Here is a 27,829-nt window from a genome sequence, read left to right as displayed (position 1 = left end):
AACAGAGTTATATTTTATGATACCTGTTTCTCCCTGTTGGAGAGAACCCACAGTGAGAATCATCTGCTCTAAGGGCTTTATCCTCCAGAATACTGCACATTTCTATTCTTTCTCCCCTCTTCTACAATGTGTATGTGAGGAAATAAGGAATATAGTAGATGGCTTGGGAGAATCAGACCTTATAAACCCAGTTCATGCACACCTTCAGTAATGAGACAGATATCCCTCTCAGCACTTCCTTCAGATACTTTGTTCTATCCATCAGCGTTACCATTGTCTTGTCTAGAATAAGCTTTAGCCAGTTTGCTATAATCCAGACAACTAAGAAAGCGAAGGCATCAAATTACTCATGTTTAATGAAAGCAACAGAGCTGAATGTCACCCATGTATTTATGGTAAGACAGTCAGAGAAGTCAATGGCCAAGCTCCTATTGACTTCAATGGTGCAGGATCAAGGCCTTAGTGAGATGTACAATCTGAGGGTCCATTTGAATCCTTGGCTACTCCTGTGGCTTAGTAGAAGTAGCCAGGAGAGTTATTTTGTCTGTATCTCTCTAGGAGGTTGCAGATTTTCCTATTGATGTAGATTTCATCCCAGTTTGTCTTTGTGACCTCCAGATTGAGTTATGGCAGTATGCTTTATATGGGGTTACCACTGAAACTTGAAACCATACCAAAAATTAAAAATTGGGAAATTCCTGATATCCACACACTGAAGTATAATAGTGATGCATAAATCAGGTAACTGTGCTTTTATTAAAGAAGGAGTACTTGTGGCACCTTACAGACTAACAAATTTATTTGAGAATAAGCTTTCGTGAGCTACAGCTCACTTCATCGGATGCATGCAGTGGAAAATACAGTGGGGAGATTTTATATACACAGAGAACATGAAACAATGGGTGTTCTCCGACTGGTTTTTGAATGTTATAATTCTTGACGTCTGATTTGTGTCCATTTATTCCTTTACGTAGAGACTGTCCGGTTTGGCCAATGTACCTGGCAGAGGGGCATTGCTGGCACATGATGGCATATATCACAATATATATATCTACCAATGTGTTATATGCCATCATGTGCCAGCAATGCCCCTCTGCCAGGTACATTGGCCAAACCGGACAGTCTCTACGTAAAAGAATAAATGGACACAAATCAGACGTCAAGAATTATAACATTCAAAAACCAGTCGGAGAACACTTCAACCACTCTAGTCACTCGATTACAGACCTAAAAGTCGCAATTCTTCAACCAAAAAAACTTCAAGAACAGACTCCAACGAGAGACTGCTGAATTGGAATTAATTTGCAAACTGGACACCGTTACATTAGGCTTGAATAAAGACTGGGAGTGGATGTGTCATTACACAAAGTGAAACCATTTCCCCATGTTTATTTCCCCCCCCGCCACTGTTCCTCACATGTTCTTGTCAACTGCTGGAAATGGCCCACCTTGATTATCACTACAAAAGTTTTTTTTTCTCTCCTGCTGGTAATAGCTCACCATACCTGATCACTCTCATTACAGTGTGTATGGTAACACCCATTGTTTCATGTTCTCTGTGTATATAAAATCTCCCCACTGTATTTTCCACTGCATGCATCCGATGAAGTGAGCTGTAGCTCACGTAAACTTATGCTCAAATAAATTTGTTGTCTCTAAGGCGCCACAAGTCCTCCTTTTCTTTTTGCGGATACAGACTAACACGGCTGCTACTCTGAAACCTGTGCTTTTATTGTAAAGACCAAAGCCAAATACAGTATAGTTGAATAACATAACTGATCTTTTCATCAATAGGTTTGTAACTTTAATTTTAATTAGTTTGTTTCTTTCCCAGATAAGATTTTTCTTTGTGTTGCTGTACAGGTTGGCTGTTCAGATGGAAGTATTAGATTGCACCAAATGACTTCAGAGCATCCCATCATACAGTGGAATGACAGCACAAATGGCCAGCCAGTTATTGCCCTCCAGTGGGCTCTTACAAGACCTGCTGTGTTTTTTGTCCTGGATGCATCATCTTGTGTTTACATTTGGGATCTACTGGAAAACGACTTGTGTCCTGTAGCCAAACAAATTATCCAATCAGATAAGTAAGTAAATTAAATGACTTTTGCTTTTTCTTGCTGTTAGAAGATGGCAACATTGCACTGAATCTGCCTTTTTGTTAGTTTTGTTTTTTTTTTTGCTTAACTTTACACCTCCATTAGAGCATGAATTTGTGATTGCAGTCTGCAAGAAACTTGCATTATGCCTGATTTTTATTTACATAAACACTTTTTTTTACCTGTTCTGGCAGTGTAAAGAGGCCTAACAGTGAGCGACTCCTTACAGTGGAGTGACCACTCCAAGGTCCTTTAACACTGTCAGAGAAGAGTAAAATGTTCTTAGTGTAAATCACAACAAAGCACAGTGTCATCTGTGGGAGTTCTGTGCATGGAGCCGCTGCAGCATCAAGCTGTTATAGATGGTCAAATTCTGTTCCCATTTGAGTCAACTGGATTACTCATATGCTTAAAATTAAGCATATGCTTAAATGTTTTGCTGACTCAGGTCCAGAACAGTCAGCACCTTACAGGATCAATCCCCAAGACGACAGGGAAAATATGAAGAGTTGAAGAGAGGGATACTATTAAAATGCATACATATATATGTTAGGGGGCTTATTCCTTCACCCACTTACTTCCCTGGTTCTTCTCGCATGAACAGAGAGCAACAATACCCGAAGTCCAAAGGTGCAAACAATTCGATGTTTATTGGGGTGAACTTCCAGCAAGCATGATTCCAGTTTCCTTCCTTAGTATCCTCCTTCCCAGCTCTGACACCACAGAGCCTTACACCTATGTCCCTGTTCCCATTTCTCCCTTTAGCCAAACAGGATTCCAGTTTCCTTACTCCCATTCCCTGTTCCCATTTCCCCCTTTAGCAAAACATGGTTCCAATTTCCTTACCCTCATTCCCTGTTCCCATTTCCCCCTTTAGCAAAACATGGTTCCAATTTCTCCACCCCCATACCCTGTTCCCATCTCTCCCTCACACACACCCACCCATGCCCTCCCACCAAGGCCCCCCCACTTCCTCATTGACTACAGATTATATAGTAAAACTTGAGTTCGGCTTAGCTATACCTTAACCAATCATTTTCCTGAAATTTAACTAACCAATCCTAACATATTGTAACATGATTACGTAACCAATTATATCCCACCACCTTAATTAGTTTACACCCAGCAAAATTAATTATACAGCAGACAGGAACAATCACAGAACCAGACAGAGATTATACAGACAAACAATAGCAAAGTAGGAACTATAATGACAAAACAATACAGAAGTGAGGATTTCACATCCCAGTATTGATAAGTGAGTTCTTGCCAGACAGGATGCTGTTTCCTTTTTACATTTTCTAGGCACTTCCCTTTCTCTGGAGGTGATAGGCATTATCAGGACAGGATTGTATTCCTAACAGCCCAATAGCACCTTCTTTCAATGTGACTAGTTTGGAATGTGAGGATGTGACCTGTCGCTTCCTAGCTTATGGCTGCCTCTGCTGCTTAGCCAAAAGCCTTAGCCTAAGCACAGGGCCTCAGACTGTCACAGTAAGAGAAGGCCCTTACACCAGCAGACAGTGATTTTGATTCTTTCTTTTATACTTCTAGAACTAGCCAAGTGATAAGAATACCCCTAAATTCTTAAAGTACAGGCCTTTACAGACAGGCCTGAATATCTATATCCTAACAATATACATGCTTAAAATATATATAGAAATAAATTATGATTATTTTTCCTGAGTGGGAACAGGAAACTTTTATTTCTCTGTCCTTACTTTTAAATATTTACTTTGTACAGAGTAACCCAGCCTGATAAGAATCTGGCTAGGATCGCTGGCTCATGTAAGATTTTGGGGAAAATCAGTATAAAATAAACATAATTTTTAAAAGCTGCTACAATTATTTTTTAAGTTTTGTACAATAATAGCTATTTTACTTGAACTAATGTTTAAAGCATGATTAGACATTTGATCACATGGAGGCTGTGTACCAAGATAAAAATTTCCCCCTCAAATATATGTATGTGAATTATTGCAGCTGATTGGTCATTTTCTTGTTGCTTGTCATAGCATAATATGTTTCTCTATATTTCCATTTCTGGCATTTTACCTGGTTTTTTGGCAGATAATTCAGTTAATTATAATTTCCTATTAGCAAGCTTTTGAAGTGCTCAGTACACATTGGGGGTTGATAAACAGGTCACAAGGGTTTCCATTTTCATTCATTTTGTCTCCATTTAAAAAACACCTCCTCTTTTGCTTTCAGGGTTATGACTATGGTTGTATTGGGTGAACCGGAAAAAACAAATGGTCTGTTGGGGATCGCATTGGCCAAACAATCTGGAATAATAGACATTCAGTATGTAAAGAAGAGGTGGGCATTACCTCAGTCAGAAGAGTCAGAAAAACTACTGTTGCTCTTGCAACAATCCTTATAAAGCAGAGAAATGGTCTTTTTCTGCGTGTACAAATATGGCTGGCTATATTTAGAATTTTTCATTTGATTACTGTAGTTAAAAGATTTATAATTTAAGAGCTTTTGCATTTGTATATATTTTACAAGAATGTCAATACAGTATTTCAACAGAAGATACAATATTTTTGTTTAATTATAAAAATGACAGAACAAAGCTTGGTAATATTGTACCTGAAGGAAGATAAATTGTGGATTTAAATGTAAATATATTTTACTGAAAAGTATATATAAATGTTCACAATTCCAGATTGTGAGTATTTATAGATACTTTTCACTAAAAAAGTGAAATTATATTCCTATAAAATGTGATATGCTGCTTCTCAATATTGCACTTTGAAGCAAACTATATCCTATGTATAAAGCTAAATGTATGCTTTTCTGTAACATAAAAGGCTGTAACCATGTTCAGGTTACCTTTGGAACTTTCTCAGCGTCTCCACAGCTGTCATTTGTGCATAGATCATATCCCGATTATAAATACTTGTGTAAAGACCAGAAAACCACACAGGGTTACCTTTGTTGAGTGTCCTCTGCATTCTCTCATTCTGGATGGGGTTTGTCCTTAGCAGAAGAAATGAGGCATCCTTCCCTCAAACCCTGTGGAACCCCAATATCTGCTGGGTTTGCAAGATTATCCACAGGGAGGCCCTGTGCCTCTGCACTGATTCTGGGCATCCTTCATCTCTGTTCATACTCTCTGCCAGCGTGACTTTGTCAGGGACTCCTCAAGTGGCATGGGACCTTTGGATCCCTTGTTATAGATGTCCCAGCATGCATGGGGCTCTGCAGAAGAACTAATTCAGCCGCAGGTTGTATTAACTTGCCTATGGAATGTCTTCTGGGAGATATGGCCCTCCCCCAGTCCGTCCCCTCTCATTCCCACCTCCTCCTTATTGGTGGATCCTTACGTATGCATTGAGCCCTCCAAGAGATCCAGAATGGGGAGACTGCAACCATGGAGACATGGGGATTAAACGAGATGACCCTTGTGGTCCCTTCTAGTCCTTTCATTCTATGTCCATTTACACCAATTTAGAATCCTTTATACATCACTAAGTAGGTCTGAGGGAGTCAGAGTGTAAAATAATCTGATTTAAACTATCTCATCCATCTCTTCTGACTTTGACCCTAAGAATTTGCAAAAATAATTGCTAGTCATTAAATAGGTCCCTTAGCTAAGAGCCTCACATGCATATGCTTAGGACGTGCTGACCTTATGTTTTCTGGTTTTTCCAAACTTTGCAAATAATCTGCTTATTCCATTTACAAAAAATCCAAATGTTCTTTGGACTAATGGAATATTCAAGGTTTTCCATCATAAACTAAATGATATTTACCTGTTTGTTACTGCATTTAAATAATTATAAAATAATTACCAAATTCTCTATGTAGAGAGGAGGATAGATTTGTCTTTAATAGCTGTTTTTATTGTCCTATTCTAATTTTGGGCTGGAGTTGTTGAACCTCTGGGGTGAGACTCGCTGTGGAAACCTTGAACACAAAAGTAATATGTTTGGAAAAGTTATAAGCTACTGAAAAAATGAGGTTCGGATGGAAATTATACCTCACTGTTGCTCAGAACTAATTGTCCCTACTTTTAAAATAATACTAACACCTAATCCTTATATAATGTTTTTCATCAGTAGATCTCAAAGCACTTAACAATATTTAATGTATTATCCTCATAACACCACTGTGAAGTAGGGAAGTGCTTTTATCATCATTTTTACAGATGGAAAACTGAGGCACAAAGAGGCAAAGTGACTTGCCCAAGGTCATGCAGGATAGCTGTGGCAGAGCAGAGAATTGAACGCTGGTCTCTCAAGTCCTAGGCGAGTGCCCTAACCACTTATCTTATCTAATAGTAAGAATCCAGTACAGATTTTTAGTGTCTCCTTCTAACAGAGGCTGAAATAGTTTTTAGGTTCTAACTCATTTCTTACAGTTCACAAGAGTAAAAAAAAAAAAAAACTGTTTACAATATCTTGTCACTTTAAATGAGTAACTCAAACTGGCCACGGGGTGGTGCCAAACCCTCATCAGTAAAAATGGGTATAAATGATACACAGTGGTATGAGAACAGATTTGTTTCTAGGCATCTAGATTTAATTAAATGTTTCACTTCCTTGAAAATAGCAGCTGAAACCCAGAAAGACTGAAGAAATGCTGGAGTGCCATACTCATTAGAAAAATCATTGACACTTTGGTTCCCTGGTCAGTCACCTATTCTCACCTGTTCTCATTTCCCACAATGGGGAAATTGGAAACCACGAGGTTTTCTTCTCTCCTGATCCACCCCTGGATTTCTCTCTACCATTTGAAAACAAAAATTGCATTAACAATATACGTGTTTCTGAGAAAAATGACATTAAAATGACATTCCTGATACCTGTGAGTACAAACAGTGGTGAGGATCAAAAAATAGTTCATTTGCACTCTTGTTTGGATAGGGCCTTCTTGTAAACCTAACTGTCATGGTTGAAGCATGCAGCTCCACCTGTGGCACTTTGAAAGTTCTGACATTTTTGGAAGCAATCTTGAGAGTCTGAGAAATCCTGCAAAATCCCAAGTTTCGGCCAAAAATCTGATGTTGGACAGGTACGTCTGTCCTGCTAGATACAGTAGCTCTGAAGATCAGTGACCGAAATCTTTTAACATCACCTTTCTCTAGTTTCAGGAATCAGGACAAAGAACAAATGATAGATGCTCCTTGTGTTGAGGTAGGAAACCATGATTTTCGAGTTGTAAGGCAAAAGAAATCACCTAAAACCAAATTTTTCTAATGTAGGTGCCTAAATTAATATTTAAGCGCCTAAATAGAAACACCCCGATTTTTAGAGGACCTGAACACTTTAATCCCTCAGTAACTTCTCCTACACCTGAGATCTCCCCTGGCCACTGCAAAACTACCACATTTAAGCTTACTTGTGAAAAAATTGCTGTGGCTCAACAGTATTGCATGATTATTTTTCCCCATGTATGAACAGAATAATACATGTTAGGAAAACTGGGTATTAAGGTTTGTAGATACCAACACTGCCAACCATTGTTGTTAACATCAAGCAAGAAAAAAAATGCATCACCACCATATTTCACAAATGTCCTTACTCTGTGGTGTTTAAAACCCTATTATGTTCATATTGCTCCTTATTTCTATTGTGGTAGTGCCCAACCACGACAGCAAGGGTCAGGGGCACAAAGTGCTGTACAAACATGTTGCAGAACGTGATCCCTGCCACAAAGAGTTTACATTCTAAGGCCTTGATCCTGCACCAGTGAAATCACTGGAAGTTTGGCCATTGGCTTCAGTGGCAGCAGGGGCAGCCTTTATTGTAAGATAATAAAAAGTGAATTTGGGAGGCTGAGGGTAATAGTGACAAAATCACGTTGTGATGTGTGCTAGTTATGTCACAACTGGATTATTCTGAAAAATAAAACTATCAGCAATCTCCACTGGCCCTCTCCTTAGTCATTAGCAGTTGATGACTCCCAGTAAACATAACAGTAGAATGAGGTCTTGAGAAGGGATATGAACAGAAGAGCATGAAGTATCTTAATGGTCTAATTCAGGGAGGGGTGTTCCATGCATAAGAACCTGCCATGCTATAGCAAACCAAAGGTCCATCTAATCCACCATCATGCTTCCAATGATTGTCAAAGGAGTTTTGTCATGGGCATCAGTGGAGCCAGGAGCTCACCCAGGATGTTCTAGAGGAAAGCAACAGTGCACCTGGCCATCTGTGCAATGCTGTATCTTGAGGGAAAGACTCCTTACCCCTTTCATTCTTTAATCAGATATTTCATGTCTCTTCTTATTTTTACTTGCTCCTTTAACAGATCTTGTGTACATATGGTCTTTACTCAAAAGCTAAAAATTGCTATTGTGCAACCTTTAAAACAGCCCAAGATGTATATTATTATATGTATGTTATTAATTTCACACTTGGGGAATTTTGTATATTATTTTATATACGATTAATATCCTCTGTGATTAAAATAAATAAATTGCTTCATCTTTACTTAGTAGAAAACTATCATTTAAAAATGGTATCAAAGTCTGAACGCTATTCATCCATGTAAAACTTGCATAAAATGTTACATTCTACTTTCAAACCAGCAACTCCCAGCCAGCATATATGAAAATAAAAATATGCTAAATTGCCACAGATAGAGACAGAATTTACATTTTTGGACAGGGCCTCTGCTTTTATTTTTCTCGCTGAGAACACACTTAAAAGGCTCTCTACATAACATAAACATTGATATTATTTCCACTGTATTATCTCATCCTAGAGATGGGAAACTGAAAGGGAGTTTTCAGAAGCTGGGATAATAAGCTGATAAGAGGAAGAATAACTCTAAAATCCTTCCAGATCTCTGGATGGTTCATGGCAGGTTTCTGAAAAATAGTTTGGAAACAGTTTTGTCAATTTATCATACTGTTTTTGGAGAAAGGATTGGGAGAACAAGAAAAGAATGGTACTCTCATTTTTATGTTGGAATAGAATACTGGGGTAAAGGTGACCCTCCTACCCTACTGTAAACTGCGTTTTCAGTGTAATTTATACATAGTTACTTCCAATATATATGTTTTAAATGGATTTTAAGTCTTTATGTAAAGTGCTAATTAGTAATGATAACTATCATAAAGATAAAACATGTTTAAAATTGTAGTGTTTTGTCTCTTCTGTAGCAATGAAGTAATGTCTACTTCTACTTTACTCTAGTAGTAAAAGTCTACTAATTAGCTAGTATCTGTTTATCAGAATAACTTTTTATTTAACATTTGTTTCTGAAGACTGATGATCTCTTTTTTGAGATGGGTGAAGGAAGAAAAGTTTGTATCCAGGTTAGGTTTAGGGACTGGCTGAAATGTGGTCCTCTGACATTGACTGAGGAAGAATTGTTCAAATCTGAAGCGGGACTAGGCTAGGGTTTATGTTAGAATATGGCCCTTAGTGATTATATTGCGTGCAATGGCATACTTTTTGGGGGAGATTAGGAAAATACTGCAGTTGGGAGCAGTGGAGTAGCTTGTGTGCATACACATTTCTGATTGCTCGATCCACTCCTGGATTAGGCACATTGAAACATTATGCATAAACCGATTTGTTTTTTATTGGCCTTTGTGGGCATACCCAACTCAAGACATGGACCAGAACAACCCCATTTATAGTATTTCCCCTTGTACCATTAGTTCCTGAAGTGTGCAGAGATGACACAGACACAGCAATGAGAATTCTGTCCCCAACTTCCGAATGTAGGCATTTTAGTAGGCTCTTAATTTAGGATGCAGGTGCGCAGGTGCTGATTTTATACATTAAGCGGTGGTTTAGGGGACCTCAGTGTAACATTTATGTGCCCTATTCAGGCACCTCTGTGTGAAAACTGAGCTGCATGTGAAGTTCGAATTGTTTCTTTCCCTTCATCGTGTTATGATGGGTGAAATAGCTCACGGGGGCTATTTAAATCTGGATACTTTTCCCATTTATGGTGGTTTATCAGTTCTTGGAGATCCCTGTGCCTCTCAACAGAGCGGCAGGTTTTTCTTTCTACCACTCATTCTCTTGTTGAATATAATCCCAGAAGTTAGAGACAGAAGAGTGGAGGACTGCTCAAGGAAGGTAAGGTGAATTTGCCCACCCTGTTCTGAGACAAGAAGTATGAATCATAGAATCATAGAATATCAGGGTTGGAAGGGACCTCAGGAGGTCATCTAGTCCAACCCCCTGCTCAAAGCAGGACCAATCCCCAATCAAATCATCCCAGCCAAGGCTTTGTCAAGCCTGACCTTAACCTTAAAAAGCTCTACTTGTCTCTGTAAATTGGCTCTGAGATCACCTTTACAATGTCACCAACCACCTCTTGGAAAAGGAAAAAGAAAATGGTTATTAGGTAGTTTGTGTCTCTTAGTGCGGCATTGTTCCCTTTGCTACATTCTTCCATGTTTTGTATTATTTGGCATTCTTTACATAGTTACAACCAAAGTTGTGCTGTTCACACAGAATAATAATGATACTAATATCCCACAGGACGTTACTTATAGTAATGATAGTGACAATAAACACAATCAAGCAAAAACCCCAACTGTATAAATTATGGAAACTGTACTTCTGATTACCTTTTCAGAGAGCTGTGCCTGTGGGCAAGTGTCTACAAAAGCGCCACAGTAATGAGAATAATCAAATAGTCCTTAAATAGATGCACAACATTAACTATTTGCTAAATAAATCAGGACAGAGTATTCATACACAAATACAGATGGGCTATGGCTGTGGGAGGGATGCTAGCTTGCCCAAGTTTTCAATAAGCTTTCCCAGGCTGGGAATGGCAACCAATAGTGGGACACATATGATGCCTACCTTTTCTTCGTACTGCTAGCCTTACTACCCACCCTGTAGTAGTAAGTAGGTGACATCTTTAGCTAATCAAATCACCTGGAATCTTGAACTATTTTAAGTATTTTGATTGCTGGTACTGGAACGTGAAGTTCTCTGTTTATCTTCAGAACAGGTACTGCATGGGCAGGGGCAATGCAAGATGCCAAACACCATCTTACCCATATATGATTGTAAATATACAAAGACATCTCAGTCCACAATGAAAACCTCAGTTCCTATCTCAGGGCCTGATGCAAACCCCACTGAAGTCAATGGAAGATTTCCATTATCTTCCATAGACTTAGGCATAGAACACAAATAGAAAATCATCTCTGCCTCAGCCCTTTGTTCCGATTCCCCCACTGTCTCTCACTTCCATAAGCTATATTGTTTTTTTCTGGGCTAGCCAAGATGTATGCCTGGCTGATGCCAGCAATTTTAACTCATGTGGGATATAAAAACACTCATCCCATTTTCAATCATTTAAGGCATTTTTGAACAGGAAAAAATTCCCTATATTCGTGCTGAAGCAAATAATTTATAACCTAGTGAAAATACTCTAGATTCATTGAATTATACAAAATGAAATGTTAATCAGATCACTCTTTTACACTCTGTGTAAAAGCAACTTCTAGCTGATGACAACAATGAACATCTGCCTTTTTGGCTCAGTCATCCAGGGTTCTGTGTATGGGTCATTAACGGCCCTCATTCTGAGGCTGCAGGCAGCGGTGTTCTTTTCTGGAGCTAGGAACCCAGCACGTGCCCATGAAGAAAAGTTGGTCTTATGGTTAGGTTAAGGCACTGGACTGTGGCCCAGATGATCTAGATTAAATTTCCAGATCTGCCACAGACTTCATGTGTGATCTTGGGCAAGTATTTCCTCTTAATGTCTCTGTACTTCAGTCCCCCATCTGTACATTGGGGATATTTCCTTTCACTCTTTTTGGCTGACTGATCTATTTAGATGGCAGACTCTTTGGACTAGGGGTCATCCTTTACTTTGTCTTTGTAGAGTGCCTAGCCTAGATCAGCTCCAGGATCAAACATTATATTTATGAAAGATCAAAGGGCCATGATCAGTGGTTTGAGGTGGATTCTAAGCCTTGTTCCATTTCCTGTGCACTTCTCAGTGAGCACAAAGGGCATGAAAACCATCTGCAATTCCGCTGCTGAGGATTCTCCAGCAGACGTGGCTGTGACATCACTGGCTCCTATACCTCCCTCCCTACAGCCCCTGGTACAGGAAGCATGTTGGCAGGTTATGGCAGGAGCAGATTGTGCTCTGGCTATCCCCAGCTGACATATGGCTTCCAGGGAATGGTTGCCAGACAGGACAGATTAGAGCTGGTGAGGGCAAACCTGGAGGAGAGAACTGTAACAGGTTATTGGTTTTTCCTTTTCACCTCTGCTGGGCTGCCCTTGGAGGCTGTATGAGGGATGGGAGCCATCCTTTGCTAGGAACTTCCCTTGGCTCAGGAGCCAGTCAAGCTCCTATCCTGCCCTCCCTGGGGTTTCCTTAGCCCAGCAGGGAAACAGGGAACGCAGCAGCCAGAGCTACTCTCTCCTGCTTTCCACACAATGTGGCTGAGCAGCTGTGGCAGGGTGGGGTGGGTGAAGAGCACTCCCAGGTCCCATCAGAGCTGCTTCAGGACTGCAGGAGAGCTGTGGGACACAGTTGGGAAGGCATCTTCCTGCTCCTGCAGGGGACACATTTTCAATTCATAATGAGATACACATTTTCCTTTTAACACAAGGGCATTTTAGGGGTATCCGCAGGTTGGATACCAGTGAATCAGCACAATGGGGCCCAGATCTTGATTGGGGCCTTTAGATGTTAATACAATGCAAACAAATAACGTTATATATCTGTTTGAGATTTTGGCTTCTCTAAGAGGGTGGGAAAATTTTTTAAGTGTGAGATAGAATTACCTGTCTCAGATCAAGCACATGTTTGTTTGATCTAGGGAAGGATTATGCAGAGGTAAAACGTACAATATATGACTTCTATAACACTGACTGGCTTTTCTCTAGAGATGAAACCAGATATACACCTATGTCTCCAATTTGACAGTGCATGCAGTGTCCATTAGGGAGTGTGAAAAAAGGGACGCCTTATGGCATATGAGCCCCTGACACTTCAATACATTTAAAGACATCTGTTATTTTTGCACAGATGTGATTTGGTCTTTGTCCTACTTTTTCTTAGGAATATATGTACTGCCTCTATTTGCAAGCTTTGTTTTCTGGCCATGCAGTGACAATTTCCTGTCCAAGGGAATCATTGCAAAAATGTTGCGCCTGCTTCACTGCTATGTGCAGAGATGAAGGAAGGAGGAGACACACATCAGGGCCCTAATTAAGCCTTGGGTGATTGCCACTTCCCACCACCCAATACAGATGTAATGAGGTTGAGTGGTGCCCGTACAAGAGGTATTAAAACTACTAATTATTCCTCAAAAAAAGGTTTTTATTGATTTTCAGCTATGAAGGCAACACAGACAAAATAAGAAAAGAAAGATTAAAGACCAGCACTGAATAAGGATTAATATAAATGGCAAGTTATACTGAAGACAAGTACATGTAAAGCTATCACACACCAGTCACTTACCACTGGTTCTACACTACAGTATCGATACAACTAAAATCAAATCAGCTCGAGCAACCAGACTTCTTTACTCCATAATCTTACCCTACATTTGCCCGAAAATACGTTACCCTTCAGTCGGTCGTTTTTCCACACTGGCCAGGTACAGACAGTCGAGAAGTGCACATCCCTTTGGTTCAGGGGGTGTGGATCAGATATCTCTTATGACCAACAACACACACTGGTTCTGTGTCTTCGTAATTTTTTTCTGGTCTGTCGGCCGTGTTTTAAAACAGACCAACCAGTCAGGTTGTCAACCACATTGTCAATGCAGTTAGTGTGGTCGCCCTAATCGTATAATTGATGCATACTTATCTCCTTGTAGCCAATTGTCAGTTAATCGTATAATTGAGGCCTATTTATCTCCTGTAGCCAATTGGGTCTTAAATGTGGTTAATGCGGGTTTGATAAGTACATAGGAGTCAGCACAAAATGTTATCTGGTTGCAGCGCATCCTGACCACAAGTTTAAACTTAATTTTGCAAGGCTTGCTTTTTGAAGCATCCGGAAGTTTGAGGCCTAACATTGCTAATACCTTTGTTCATTGCAAGTTTGACCTGACTTTAATCAGATCCCCCCCCGAGGCCTAAACTTCTGGCTTAGCAAAAACAACATTTATTTGTGTATATCCCGTTATAACAGGGGGCAAATAGCGAATGCAGGCAAACATTAAGGCTCCAGCAATAACTATGGTAAAACAGAGTAACAATCCCAGAAGAAAGTGTGGGCCTGGGAATGTTAGGTCCGGGACCTTGACTGAGGATAACAGCACTTTATATCCAAGCATAACAATTCTTTTCCAGTCTGTTGTTGTAGTTTGGCCCTTGTGGTACTGCAGATAGCAACCTACTTTTATTAGGGCAATTACGGTAACCATTTATATTATGATTAGTAACTGCTAGCTTCTCTGTTCCATGGATTGCATTGCCCTGAGATACACCAGTAGTTGACGTAGATCCAGTTGTTTTTATGGATGTTCGCAATAAGAAAAGGAGTACTTGTGGCACCTTAGAGACTAACCAATTTATTTGAGCATAAGCTTTCGTGAGCTACAGCTCACTTCATCGGATGCATTCAGTGGAAAGTGTAGAAGATCTTTTTATACACATAAAGCATGAAACAATACCTCCTCCCACCCCACTCTCCTGCTGGTAATAGCTTATCTAAAGTGATCACTCTCCTTACAATGTGTATGATAATCAAGTTAGGCCATTTCCAGCACAAATCCAGGTTTTCTCACACACACACACACACACCTTCTTGACATCTGATTTGTGTCCATTTATTCTTTTACGTAGAATAACTTAATTTCTTTACTAATTTGTTTTTTCCCTGCCTTCATGTTGTTTGCTGCCATTCATTTGTTGTAAACAGTTTAGCAAGGTTATGCACATTGTAAATGTTGTACAGCAATAATACAGTTGTTTTTACAGAGTAACCAAGTTGCCTGGTTCAGCTAGTGGTTTTTAGCTGATTGATTGTTATTTGACCAGTCTCTTATTTATAAAGCACTTCATTTTTCTTTTCTTGATGTTTGGGGTTTTTTTTTTTACTGTATACCGATATCATTTGGTATTTTTGTGGTGTGATATCTTTTGGTGTCTTTAGTCTGTGGGATGCAACTTAAACAGCTAGTTAGTTAACATAATAAAGGTGGGATTTTGTTTGTTGTTTTTTACATTTCTTTTGGTTTTAGTAACCCAAATTTAACACACAGATTAATTTAGTGTGTTTACAATGTAATAGGGAGCAAGTTTTTTATAACACAAGCTATACTTTTTGCAATTGTTGTATAGGCATTCATTTTCATTTGAGATGCATACTAATATTTTATACTAAATGTAATGCTTAACAGCTAAAATAAATGCTCATAATCTTCCATGAGAAGGTGTATTGCTTTCCCTTGCTGAACACTTTGTTTCAGCAAAAGAGTTAGTAACATAATATTAACAAGCTTTTTAGAGTTAATTTGCTTGTGATACCAACTTCACTCTTGTTAACTGTTTCGAAGCACAAACTTTAACAACCATTGCTTCCCATTAACATAACATAACAAAAGAAAAGCGTATAAAATTAAACCAACTATAAATTAAACCAAAATAAATTTTAAAGACAGGTCCATGCAAATACTTTGAGGGTATTAAACTTTCATGATGCTTTGCTATGTTTGGGAGCCAAAGGTGGAAACCTTTTGAAAATGTGGAAACCTGTTGAAATTATTTGGTTAGCTTTATGCATAAATTGGTATTTTTAAACATTTTTGCTATCACATTCTTATAGCTATATTCAAAAGTGAAAATAAGTTTATAAAAAGCCCACACAATAAATTGACATTTTGTTAATATTATCTTTACCTTAATGTTGAGATTGCTTACATTTTTTCTTTGAATAACAAATAAAAAAAATTAAAAAACAAAACAAAACTGTGATAGATAAAAGAGAATTCTTTTGTTTGCAGTTGCATTATTTGTTGAGGCAGAAATATATGTACATATATTTGTAACTGAAACCTTTTTGATCTTTGCACAAAAATTGGTGCTAATAATACTATGATTATACCCCAACCATGATCTTAAAATAGTGTGGTACCACATCTACATATATTTTAAAAGGGTATAAAATTGACTTTTGTTGCAACAAAATAAAAATAATAAAAAATAGTCATGTGACACACACAACATACAACACACATGACGTACAGGACAACTTACAATTAAAAACAAATGGCACCAGAATTGTATTTATAACTATACAAAATAAGGCAAACAAAAATACAAAATAAACAAAAGGGTTAAACATTTAAATAAGCAAGTTAGTACCTTGTTATTTAAAACTTTTAATAAAAATTGATAAAATTCATATAATTACTTGCAAAATTTGTTGTATTAATTTAGTAACTTAAGGCATTTTCCATTACTTCATATTTAACATTATTTTAAAACTTTGCTAAATGGAAATAAGAAAAGAGTGTGCATTTTTGCTGCTTGGCAAGCATATCTTTAAGAAAGTTAGGAATAATTCCAGCTGTTGCATTCCTGAAGGGTTAAAATAATTAATTTATTGGATTTATGTAAAGTTTTTACCTTGTTTTCTCTTTGTTTGCTGTTTTGTTCTGTTTTCAATTGCTTTATCCTTTGGAGGTTTCTGTAAAAACTATAACTTTTCACTTTTAAAACAAAGAGAGAGAGCTAAAGTGAGGAGAGGCGGGGAAAATGGGGGGTGAAGAGCAACCTAGGAAGGTAGCGAGACCTGAGCCAAGAGAGATTAACTCTATCAAGGTGTATGAATGTACAGGCAGCAGCAGCGAGTTTAGCAAACTGAGAAAGCATATAAAGGACAAAACTTAACCAGTATGTAAAAAGGTTATATTTTTAGATATGAGCACGGAGTGTGGTTCCGTGGGTCAAAGCAGTTGGGAACTGCGCCCCTGGTTTTTATCCTGTCTTTGAGAGGAGAGTGGGGGTAGTTACCTGCTCTTGTAAAACCTGAATTTGTTCCCCCAGTGTCTGTTGTTTTTGTGTGCATGCCAAATGGATGGCGAGAGTGCTCCTTTTTGCTGTAGTTAACTGTTTTTGGGCAACTCCATGTCTTAATGCTTCAATTTTAGGTATTAACCTGCTTAATTTTGGTTTTTTACTTTGAAATTCTTTTTTATTCATTCCCCTGCGATCGAATCGCAGCTCCTGTCTCCTAGTGTGCTCTGTGAACTGTTCCATTTTTTCCTTCATTTGATTTACCAATTCAGGGAAAGTATTGTGTGCTACTTTTTTCATTTGTGCACTTACTTGTCCCGTTCTGACAGGCACCAGTCTAGGTCTCAGTTTAAGTTTAACCAGAACCTGGCTTTTATTATAAGGTGGTGGTTGCAATGCAGTGGACCCAGTTTCATCTTTTAATTTTGCTAGGGCCACCTTTTTCCATTTCTGTCCCCATTCTTCAGGCACAGGGTAGCTACCTGAAGCCTGCTGTTCACCAAAAATATTTATAACAGGGGACAGCACATGTATTTTTTGTAGGTTTCTTGCAGCTGTTTCCAATGTTTTATTCTGTTCCTGTGCTGGCTGTCTTTGGGCTGCTTGCCACCCTGCAAGAGGGGTGGGAGCATTCCAGGGCTGTGTAGCTTCTTTTGATTTTTTTAACTCCTTCCTTGTTACTGTAACCGCCCTGCCAATTTTGTGGCATGTTGTCTTAACCATTTAGCAGCCGCGGTTATAGTTTGAAATATTTTACATTTTAAGGCTACAGTCTCTGCCCCTGCCTTACAAATTTCATTCCATGTTTCTTCCCCATTACATTTTTTTAAACTCTGTGGGGATTTGCAGGGAGGAGTTAAGGGGTTCCCTAGCTCATGGTTTTCTGTCATGTTAGATCGTGATTCCTACAGTGGACAGCTTGCTTACTCAACAGATCAGCGGTCGGGGTGACCAATGTTGTCAGATGCCACCGGTGTGGTGCTCTGCTCTATCCAGTGTTGATAACAGTTGGCTGCGTGTATGTGTTCCCTCTGTGTGCTTCCCCGGCTCTGCGCAGATAGCTGACACAGCAGTCACCGAGAGAACCCCCAAAGACCACAGACTCTCATAAGGTATGAAGGCACCCGGCCAGGTTTATTGTCAAACGAAATACAGTCTCTAGCTCCCCAGATCAGATGTCTACAGTTCTGCTATTACCTATGTGATTACACTGGCAGATGTAACCACGCGTCTGGAAACATTAACCGCAGAGTCTCTGCATGCCTTCAGTTTGCCATCTATTTTAGCTGTAGATATGCCTCTGTGTCTTGCACAGCTCTTTGGCTGTCAGGCTGAGTTTTAAGACTCAGACAGAGTCCCTGATCGAAACAGAAAAATTACGCCAGAGAGTCTTTTGGAACTAAGTTCCAAGGCTGATTTTTAAGAATCAGACTCCGTCCCTTAAACCACAAATATACCATGCCGCAGAGTCTTTAGAGGCTTATGGGTTTCAGAGCAGACAGGTTAAAGTGTCTGACTGCATCCCCTTATCCCAGTTTTTATCCGGAAACCCTGCCAACTACGCCATGCAGAGATGAAGGAAGAAGGAGACACACATCAGGGCCCTAATTAAGCCTTGGGTGATCACTACTTCCCACCACCCAACACAGATGTAATGAGGTTGAGTGGTGCCCATACAAGAGGTATCAAAACTACTAATTATTCCTCAAAAAAAGGTTTTTATTGATTTTCAGCTATAAAGGCAACAACACAGACAAAATAAGAAAAGAAAGATTAAAGACCAGCACTGAATAAGGATTAATATAAATGGCAAGTTATACTGAAGACAAGCACATGTAAAGCTATCACACACCAGTCACTTACCACTGGTTCTACACTACAGTATCGATACAACTAAAATCAAATCAGCTCGAGCAACCAGACTTCTTTACTCCATAATCTTACCCTACATTTGCCCGAAAATACGTTACCATTCAGTCGGTTGTTTTTCCACACTGGCCAGGTACAGACAGTCGAGAAGTGCACATCCCTTTGGTTCAGGGGGTGTGGATCAGATATCTCTTATGACCAACAACACACACTGGTTCTGTGTCTTCGTAATTTTTTTCTGGTCTGTCGGCCGTGTTTTAAAACAGACCAACCAGTCAGGGTGGACCACATTGTCAATGCAGTTAGTGTGGTCGCCCTAATCGTATAATTGATGCATACTTATCTCCTTGTAGCCAATTGTCAGTTTATCGTATAATTTAGGCCTATTTATCTCCTGTAACCAATTGGGTCTTAAATGTGGTTAATGCAGGTTTGATAAGTACATAGGAGTCAGCACAAAATGTTATCTGGTTGCAGCGCATCCTGACCACAAGTTTAAACTTAATTTTGCAAGGCTTGCTTTTTGAAGCATCCGGAAGTTTGAGGCCTAACATTGCTAATACCTTTGTTCATTGCAAGCTTGACCTGACTTTAATCACGCTATATTACTCCAGTTTTATGTTGCGTAACTGCATGGAAGTCAATGGATTTACACTGGTGTAAAACTGGAGTATCTTGGAGGTGAATCAGAACCATAGTGAGGAAACGCACAGAATTGTTCCTGCAGAGTCATAATGAGAACAGGTGTTGTAATACTAGCAAACTAAGAGTGCTGTACACTCTTTTTAGAAGACTGCACGCTTTATAGGTAGGTCAATCAATGCCGCACTGCTCTTGCCCATATAAACTTTATTTCTCAAAGAAGGGAATTATTTTTGGTACTTGTGAAACAGCTTAACTGCATTTCAGCTCTAAGTAAATCATTTCAGAGGGCTGATTCATGACTGAATTATTCCAATTTTACTCTGCTGTAACTCCACTGAAATCAGTGATGCCACACCAGTCTAAAACGGGAATAATGCAGTGCTGAGTTTGGCCCAAGATGCCCAGTGGTCTTTGCTACCTTTCTGATTAATCAGTTTTCACCTCTGGCTGAACTTCTGTTGGATTCACTAAATCTTTTAACAGATTTTTTGCACCTTTTCCCAACTGTCCTGAGATTGCTGTTTCCAGGAGTCTAACATACAATAGCTTCACTGGAACCTGAGCCCACACTTGGATCTGACATCTGTGCCTTCTTTCCTCCAAAAGTATTCTACTACTGCTACAGGAATAAATCTAGTACTGTACACTATGTATCAGTAGAGTGTGTTCTTCGTGGCAGGCATGGATATGGCCACAGAGGACTTTAAAGAGGTCTTTCCTCTTGGCCAGTAGTTTATGCTTCATTGGCTGATAACTGCACTGTTTTTTTTTGTTTTGTTTTGTTTTATGTCATCTTCACTGTAGTGAGGCAAAATCATTCAACTCCATCTAAACCACATGTATTTCCATCATATATTTCGTAATGTGCCTGCAACCTCAATTTGCTATGTTTTTCCTCTCAGCTATAGCAAAAACATCACAGCAATGCCACTTAGTTAGAAGCATATTTTAAAAACAGTGTGTGAACACTAAAAAATAAAAGCAATATATTTTATGACATTCACAAAGGAATGTACACTTGTTAGAAAGGAGCCAGGGCATGGGTAGTTTGTAACCAGATGAATTTTCTCTGTGGTGTTTAAATAGGAGAGCCAAACAGTGAACATGTACTCTGAGTTATTTGAAGGTTTGGATTAGCTCTGATGATTACTCCACAGAAGTTCAACTACCCGTATATTTAAATGGATTTAAAAAATGGCTAAAAATGGCCCTTAAAAGGAAAGCTCTAGTGTACTATTATTGTTATTTAAAGTCAGTGGTGCAAGTAGGGTGGTATGCTGGACCAGTAAGATATTTATAGCTGGTACGGTGTACCAGAAAGACACAGAAGGAGCCTGCCCCAGCCCCGGCTCTTCCATGCTGCAGCTGTGTCTCCTGCATCCTCCTGCCTGGGATCTGTACAACAGCCTCGCCAAAGGACAGGGCTGGGGGCAGTAAAGCTGCAAGAGCTCTCCCGGGAACTGCAGAGGTGAAAGGAGGAGAACATGGGGCCGCCAGGCAGCCCCACACGCTGGCAGCTCCTCTGGTGGGGCTGCTGTACAGACCCCAGCCCCAGCCCCGTCCTCCGGTGGGGCTGCTGTACAGTCCCCAGCCCCAGCCCCAGCCCCTGTCCTCCGACGGGGCTGCTGTACAGACCCCAGGCAGGAGGACTCAGGAGACACAGCTGTGTGGAAGGGGTGGGAGTGGTAGAGCAGCCGCCCCGGAGGAGCTGCACATTCTGCTCCTTTCACTGCTGCAGTTCCTGGGATAGCCCTGTGGGTCAGGGCACACCCAGGAACCACAGTGACGAAAGAAGCAGAACGTGGTGACACTGGGCAGCTCCATGCTAGCAGCTCCTCTGGCATGGCTTTACTGCCCCCAGCCCTTCCATGCAGCTGCATCTCCTGAGTCCTCTTGCCTGGGGTCTGTGCAGCGGGAGGAGGACAGAGCCCTCCCCCAGGTAATGTCGGATGGATGTGGATCTTGGGGAGGGGACGGGGAGAGTGCGGGGGCCCTGGGCTGGGAACGGGGTGGGGAGGAGTCATGTGGGGAGGTCACATGCCGCCCCCCCCTTTGTGCCTCTCCCATGAGTGCAGCCTACTGGCAAGAAATGATTTCTGCTTGCACCACTGTTTAAAGTATGATACCTCCCAGGAAGCCCAAGGATCAGGGTCCCATTGTTCTGGACAGACAAGTAACAGGATACAGTTATTGCCCTAGAGAGCTCACAGTCTAAGTGGAAGATATATTTCTCTAATCACTGCGTTTAATTACAAAGGCGAGTATGGGAATTTTCATTAAATCCTGTAGGGCTGAGCCCAGTGCCACCAAAATGCAAACTGACTGACATCAGCAAAGTATACTGAAGTTAGAGATATAATGGAACCGAAATATTCGCAAAATGCATTTCTGATATTCACCCGCCTTTGAAATAAGAAGCTAATGATTAGTTAGGATACTCCAGATAACTAAGTAGATATTTATTATATTAGAAGGAAGTCAAGACTGGTTTCATAGCCAGGCTAAGTGGGCCAGAAGACGGTGTATGTTGCATTTAATGTAATGTGACATTCCTGCATGGGTTGTTGTTGGCGACTGAATCCAGAACCTAGCTACTTGAGGGTGACAAAGAGCCACTCTGTGAGTGCGGCTTACTTTAGGTTAACTTTGACTCACCTCTGAATTTGACCTGTTGTTTTCAGTATGCTTGGTAAATCTCTCTCTCTATAATCACACACACATTAGGCCAACATCAGCCATGGTGCAATGCCATTGACTTCAGTAGATTTGTTAGCATCTACATCAGGGTTGAATTTGGCCTACCTTGTATGTGGTAAACATACTGTGATGTAGATATTTTGTAAAGAGAATTAAGTATTGCTTTCCTGGTGTTACGGGGATTTAATTGAAAAACACCTTTTGTGTATTTTTTTTTAATGAGCACCAAATGTTTAAATTGGGTTTAAGGTAAGGTCTGTTGCTGCTCCATATTAAAAAATAACAGAGCTTCCTTAAATGATGGTTATACTACTCCATGTTTAGACTCTTTACAACTTGAAAAATGAATGGACCAGTTTATGTAAATCAGCTTAGCTCTACTGAAGTCAATGGGGCTGAGGATTTGATCTTTCATATTTGGTCTCCATTTTGTAAGGTGATTTTCTACTCTATTTAGCCTTCTGTTTAGTAGCATTTACCTTAACCATTAATCAGTCATGTGGAACTTTGTCAAACACTTTTTGAAAAAAAAAATCTAAGCAAAGTATATGACATCCACTGTATTTCACGTAGCTATTGCTCAGAAAAACTTCAAAAGACTCCAGCAAATCACTTAAGCATAGTCTCCACTGCCTGAATCCAGACTTGCTATCATTAATCAAACTTTGTTTTTCCTGGTCTTCTCCCACCTCACCCTCTGAGGTGGTTTCCAGGATTTTCCCTGTAATCCATATCCATATCTAAGGCTACAGTTTCTTGGTTTCTCCAGTTAAAGATGCCACTTTGCTATCCTCAGGAATCTCTTCTGAACCTAGCAAACTATTTTAAAAACTAATGTTCAAAAGTCATTTATTGGTTCAGATGAAGTGAGATGCTGGTGGATGGTAAAAGGGATGAAGCAGAGTAAAGGATGTGGTGGCTGAGGAGGATGCAGATGAAAGCGGGCACAGTTGGAAGCTACTCAGGATGAGTTGGAATCTGCAGTGAAAGCAGGGGTGAAAGTAACTTAAAGGACTTACCGGTACACCGGAGCCCTGAGCGGGGGTGTGGCCTCAACCGGAAGGGCGTGGCCTCAACCGGAAGGAGTGGACCTTTAAAGATTTAAAGGCCACAGGGCTCCCGACTACGGCTGGGAGCCCCAGGGCCTTTAAATCACCCCTGGAGCTCCCAGCTGTGGAGGCAGCTAGGAGCCCCAGGGCTCAGGGGTGATTTAAAGGGCTTGGGCTCCAGCCACCGCTACTGCAGCGGAGCTTCAGGCCCTTTAAATCTCTGCCAGAGTCTGGCTGCTGGAGCCCGGGGTAGCAGCAGCAGGGAGGCATTTTAAAGGGCTCAGGGCTCCTGCCACTGAGGGGATCCCTGGCCCTTTAAAACACTGTCTGAGCCCCGGGGTAGTGCCAGCAGGGCTCGGGTGGCGCTTTAAAGGGCCCAGGGCTCCTGCCGCTGCAGGGAGCCTGAGCCTGGGGAAGCCGGTCCGGTCCAGTCCGGCATGGTGTACCGGCTCTTGCCGGTATGCCATACCAGATCATACTGACTTACTTTCCCCTCTGAGTGGAAGATGTGCAAGCTTCACAGCTATGTGAAATGGGCAAGATTCATGTCTTGAATTTTTGTCCAACCCTGATTTTTTACTCTGACTCAATGCATATTTTGCCTGGGTAAGGAATGCAGGATTTGGTCATTGTGGGTATGCTACATTTTCACATTGCTACAGTCTCATCCTCTCTGTTTCAAAATGTAGCTAATTGGTTGCATGCTGTTTCATGCAGTGCTTGACAGGTCCATGAACTTGCAAAGGTCTTGCATTAAAAATCTAGCCCTCAAGGTTTCTCCCTGGTATTCTTAGAAACATTAGTCCTGATCCTTCAGCTACTGATCGCTTGAGTGATCTCACTGATTCTAAAGACGGCACTAATGCGAATAACAGCTGCAGGAATGAGCCATGTGTTTTTTATTGGTAACACATCTTTGAGCATAGACAGTTCCCAACTATGTGTTTTCAATTAAAAAAAAAGTTTAAAATGTTTCTAATGGCCTCAGAAATACACTCCTTTTCAGAGGTGGAACCAAAGTGGTATCTCAAGATTTAGCTTGTTATAAGAGACGCAGTACAGCATTGCTGCTGAAATACTCTATGCAGTGCAGTGGAAACACTATAATTGTTTGGAAAGAAACAGATTATCTTTCTGTTTATATGAGTTGATAGTTCATGTTCTTTTAAACATACTGTAATAATGAATAACCTTTTATATATAAATGACATTTATTTTATCTGCAACATCAGCATTTTGAATCTTGCTAGGTGGAAATTAGATTCTCGGAGCGACTGAAAGTTTAATGCCTTCACATCTAACAGTTATTAGCTTGCACTGGGTTTTAACCTGAGAAATCAACCATAGCAAAGCCGCACACAGAACAAATGTAATTTATTAAACAGCACTATAATATTTAAAGTTCAAGAACTACAGGTCAAAGAAAACAATGACACCATTCAACTCCTGAGAGAATATCAGAAATAAAACAAATGTATTGTATCTTAAAATCATACTTTCAAACATACTATTAAACAAAATTAAAAGTAAAAGAAAAGTGAGGATTTACAAGGTTCCCTGCACAGATTTATATACATACACTTACAGATTAAATACATACACACACCATGTATGTACAATGTGGTATATATATTTATCATCCACCTATAACTGTCTCACCTACTTTCTTTCCACAAGTCTATCTCCCTGTGACTTATTTTAACAGACGTACCCTCTAACCAACTTCAAATAGCTGCAATAATAATAAAAAAAAGAGCTTGCCATAGAAATATTACAACTTTCTCCCCAAAATGTGAGATTTTCTTCCTAACTTATCCCTACCAAAGAAGAGTCAGGCCTGGACCGGTCACAGCTTTAGCACACATAAATATGTCATAAATGAACTTTTAGACCCTGCAGGTCAAGAAATAGGAGCTATATACCATGGGAATAGAAGCCAGTACTGGGATCCAGCACTCACTTCTAGCCCTAGAACGTCAGAGGAGAATGGACTTTAAAATGGCGATACATTTTTATGTAGAGAGAAATGCACTTTTATGGCATTTTTTACAGATTTTTTTAATGGCTTTCCCTGAGCTCTGTACAGCTGGACTGATGGTAAATAAGGCATCCAGCTTCACAACTAATGTAATAGGAAAAAAGCCAATAAAATTCTGTTAAAGTTTCTAAAACATTCCTAATATAATTTTCTGCAACATATTTGTTATATGGAGAATCCATGCTGGTATGGTGTGGATTTACCCTCATTTAGAAAGAGCTACATAACATAGTCATGGTTTTACCATTCAGTAATTCAACCAATCCCAAACTCAGGCTTTGATACATATATATTCTGTATGTGTGTGTGTATTGCTGTACAAAATGTACCATAGTGTGTCTGAAAGATCATATGTAACATTAAAAAGTAAATCTGTAAGTAGCTGCAATGGTTCAGCAGAACAAAATAGAAATGCAGTCAGCAGGGGCTTTTCCTCAATGAATAATGTTGATATTATTGTCAAGCTTGCACTACTTTAAAATATCCCTGTAACTCACATCACACACAAACTGAACGTGACTTACTGTGCGTTCCCCTGGGAAATAATTAATGTTTGATGGCTTCCTCTGTGCTAACATGGACCTGAAGTCTATTCTGCCCTATCCCATCATTAGTCTGACAGATTAAGCGCTAGACTGCAAAAATGCAATATTTTTACTTTGGATAAGGGGCAGGGTATAGCTGCCCAGACACAGATTAGTGATTTTAAGTCACACTTTTCTCCCTGGTTTCTCTTTCTTGTTCCAGGGGCAAGCATCTGTGCCAGCCATTTACCAGGTGCAGATTACTTTTCTCTCCAGGCTGACTTTTCCACGCTGGTTTCAGAATAGCAGCCATGTTAGTCTGTATCTGCAAAAAGAAAAGGAGTACTTGTGGCACCTTAGAGACTAACAAATTTATTTGAGCATATGCTTTCATGAGCTACAGCTCACTTCATCGGATGCATTTTCCACTGAATGCATCCGATGAAGTGAGCTGTAGCTCACGAAAGCTTATGCTCAAATAAATTTGTTAGTCTCTAAGGTGCCACAAGTACTCCTTCTCTTCTCCCAGGCTGGTGCATTGCACAGTGTAGGCAAGGCTTTGCGCACTCTCTGCCCTTCCCCCTCACTCCTTGCTCACCTTTGTGGGAGGAGGAGTGGTCCCTTGGAGGCTGTCCTCCCCCTGTGCTGTGATTTGGATGCAGACAGCCTGCACTGTGGTATAATGGGGTGCCTAACATTCCTGTATCCCACTGTTAGGAACAAGTGGCAACCTTACCCTGAGACACTAATCCTCTTAAATTTTCTTCGAGGAAGGGGCTCATCTGCATTCTTTGCAAACACCATGATTCACTCAATTTTCCACCTTCATTTTACACTCTCCCCTCTCACAGGCCCTGCATTGTGAAAGATACATAAATCTCCCCAAAATTTCAGCTTCATTCCTCAATAGGGCGAATGTTCTCCAGCCCTTTCTGAGAAAGGAGAAATAAGGACACAAAGACAACATCAATCACACAGTTTAATGACTTGTTTTTTTACAACACCACTATGAGAGATGAAATAAAGAAAAGAATCATGTTAACTTGAAGTAAGGCCTCAGCATATTCTGACACAGGATCGCACCATCCTCCAGCAGTTGTATTTATTATAGTAGAAAAAAAAGTAAAACATAAAAGAAGATAGTAACTGTCTTTATTACATATCCTATGTGGGATGCTTTCTTGTATTAAGACACTAACATGGCTATTATTATAGGCAGTGCTGGTAACCAGGTATAATTAAGGTTGCCTGACACATTCTGTTATAATACCTTATACACATTCTGTTATATCCAGTTACTTATAGCTTTGTAAAACTTGAACTGTTTGAGCTGAGTTTTTCCATGCTGTATGTCTGCCTCATTCTGGATATATCAGGAAAATTAAAGCCAGAACAGTTGATCTGTTTCTGAGAATGAAGCTAGGGAAAAATATATTATTTGTAAATGTTTTAGCTCTTTCCCTTGAAATGTTCTAGTGCCTCTATGCTTTACAGAAGGGATTCAGAATTGGGAAGGGGTGGGCTAAAGTGGTCTGTGTGGCAGGGATATGCTTCTTGTCATATCTGTGAAAATCCACCCAAATTTGGTCAAATTATGAGCCCGTGTAAAATCATATACATGCTCAGTAGATGCGTGTTAGAGTTTAACTGTGAAGAGTCCACCTGCACTGAGTATGCTTGACCCTCACATAGTAACTTGTGCTGACCAGACTGTACGTGTGCCATCTCCACAGAACAACGGAGTATGCTCCAGGCCAGGGTATAAGGCCTCAGAAATATTTTCCCTGTAATTTATGCTTGTCAGGTATCCGGTTTTCGACCGGAACATCTGGTCAAAAAGGGACCCTGGTGGCTCCGGTCAGCACACTGGGCCATTTGAGAAATCACGTCAGACTTTTGCCAATGGCAAACAAACAAGATATTGTCCACAAAAAATATTTTTGGGCATGAAAGCAAATGGTGAGAAATACACTCGAGAATGGCTACT

General features: G+C 40.1%; 1 protein-coding gene across 6 annotated transcripts in view; it reads left to right on the top strand.

Moving 5' to 3' along the window:
- Positions 1–5,612, top strand: part of DYNC2I1 (dynein 2 intermediate chain 1) — a 47,911-nt gene extending 42,299 nt beyond the window's left edge. Inside the window, exons 19-20 of one of the 6 annotated variants that reach the window (XM_074946263.1) lie at positions 1,864–2,087; positions 4,311–5,612. In XM_074946263.1, the coding sequence (XP_074802364.1) occupies positions 1,864–2,087; positions 4,311–4,482 (396 nt within the window). In that variant the 3' untranslated portion in view covers positions 4,483–5,612. The remainder of the gene's footprint in view (positions 1–1,863; positions 2,088–4,310) is intronic. The other 5 variants (XM_074946261.1, XM_074946262.1, XM_074946260.1 and 2 more) reach the window with 5 other exon arrangements.
- Positions 5,613–27,829: the final 22,217 nt, after the last annotated feature.

Source organism: Natator depressus, chromosome 2 (genome assembly GCF_965152275.1).
Source record: "Natator depressus isolate rNatDep1 chromosome 2, rNatDep2.hap1, whole genome shotgun sequence".
Taxonomy (NCBI): Eukaryota; Metazoa; Chordata; order Testudines; family Cheloniidae; genus Natator; species Natator depressus.
The sequence above is the reverse complement of the archived record's forward strand: the minus strand, read 5'-3'. Positions and strand labels throughout refer to the sequence as shown.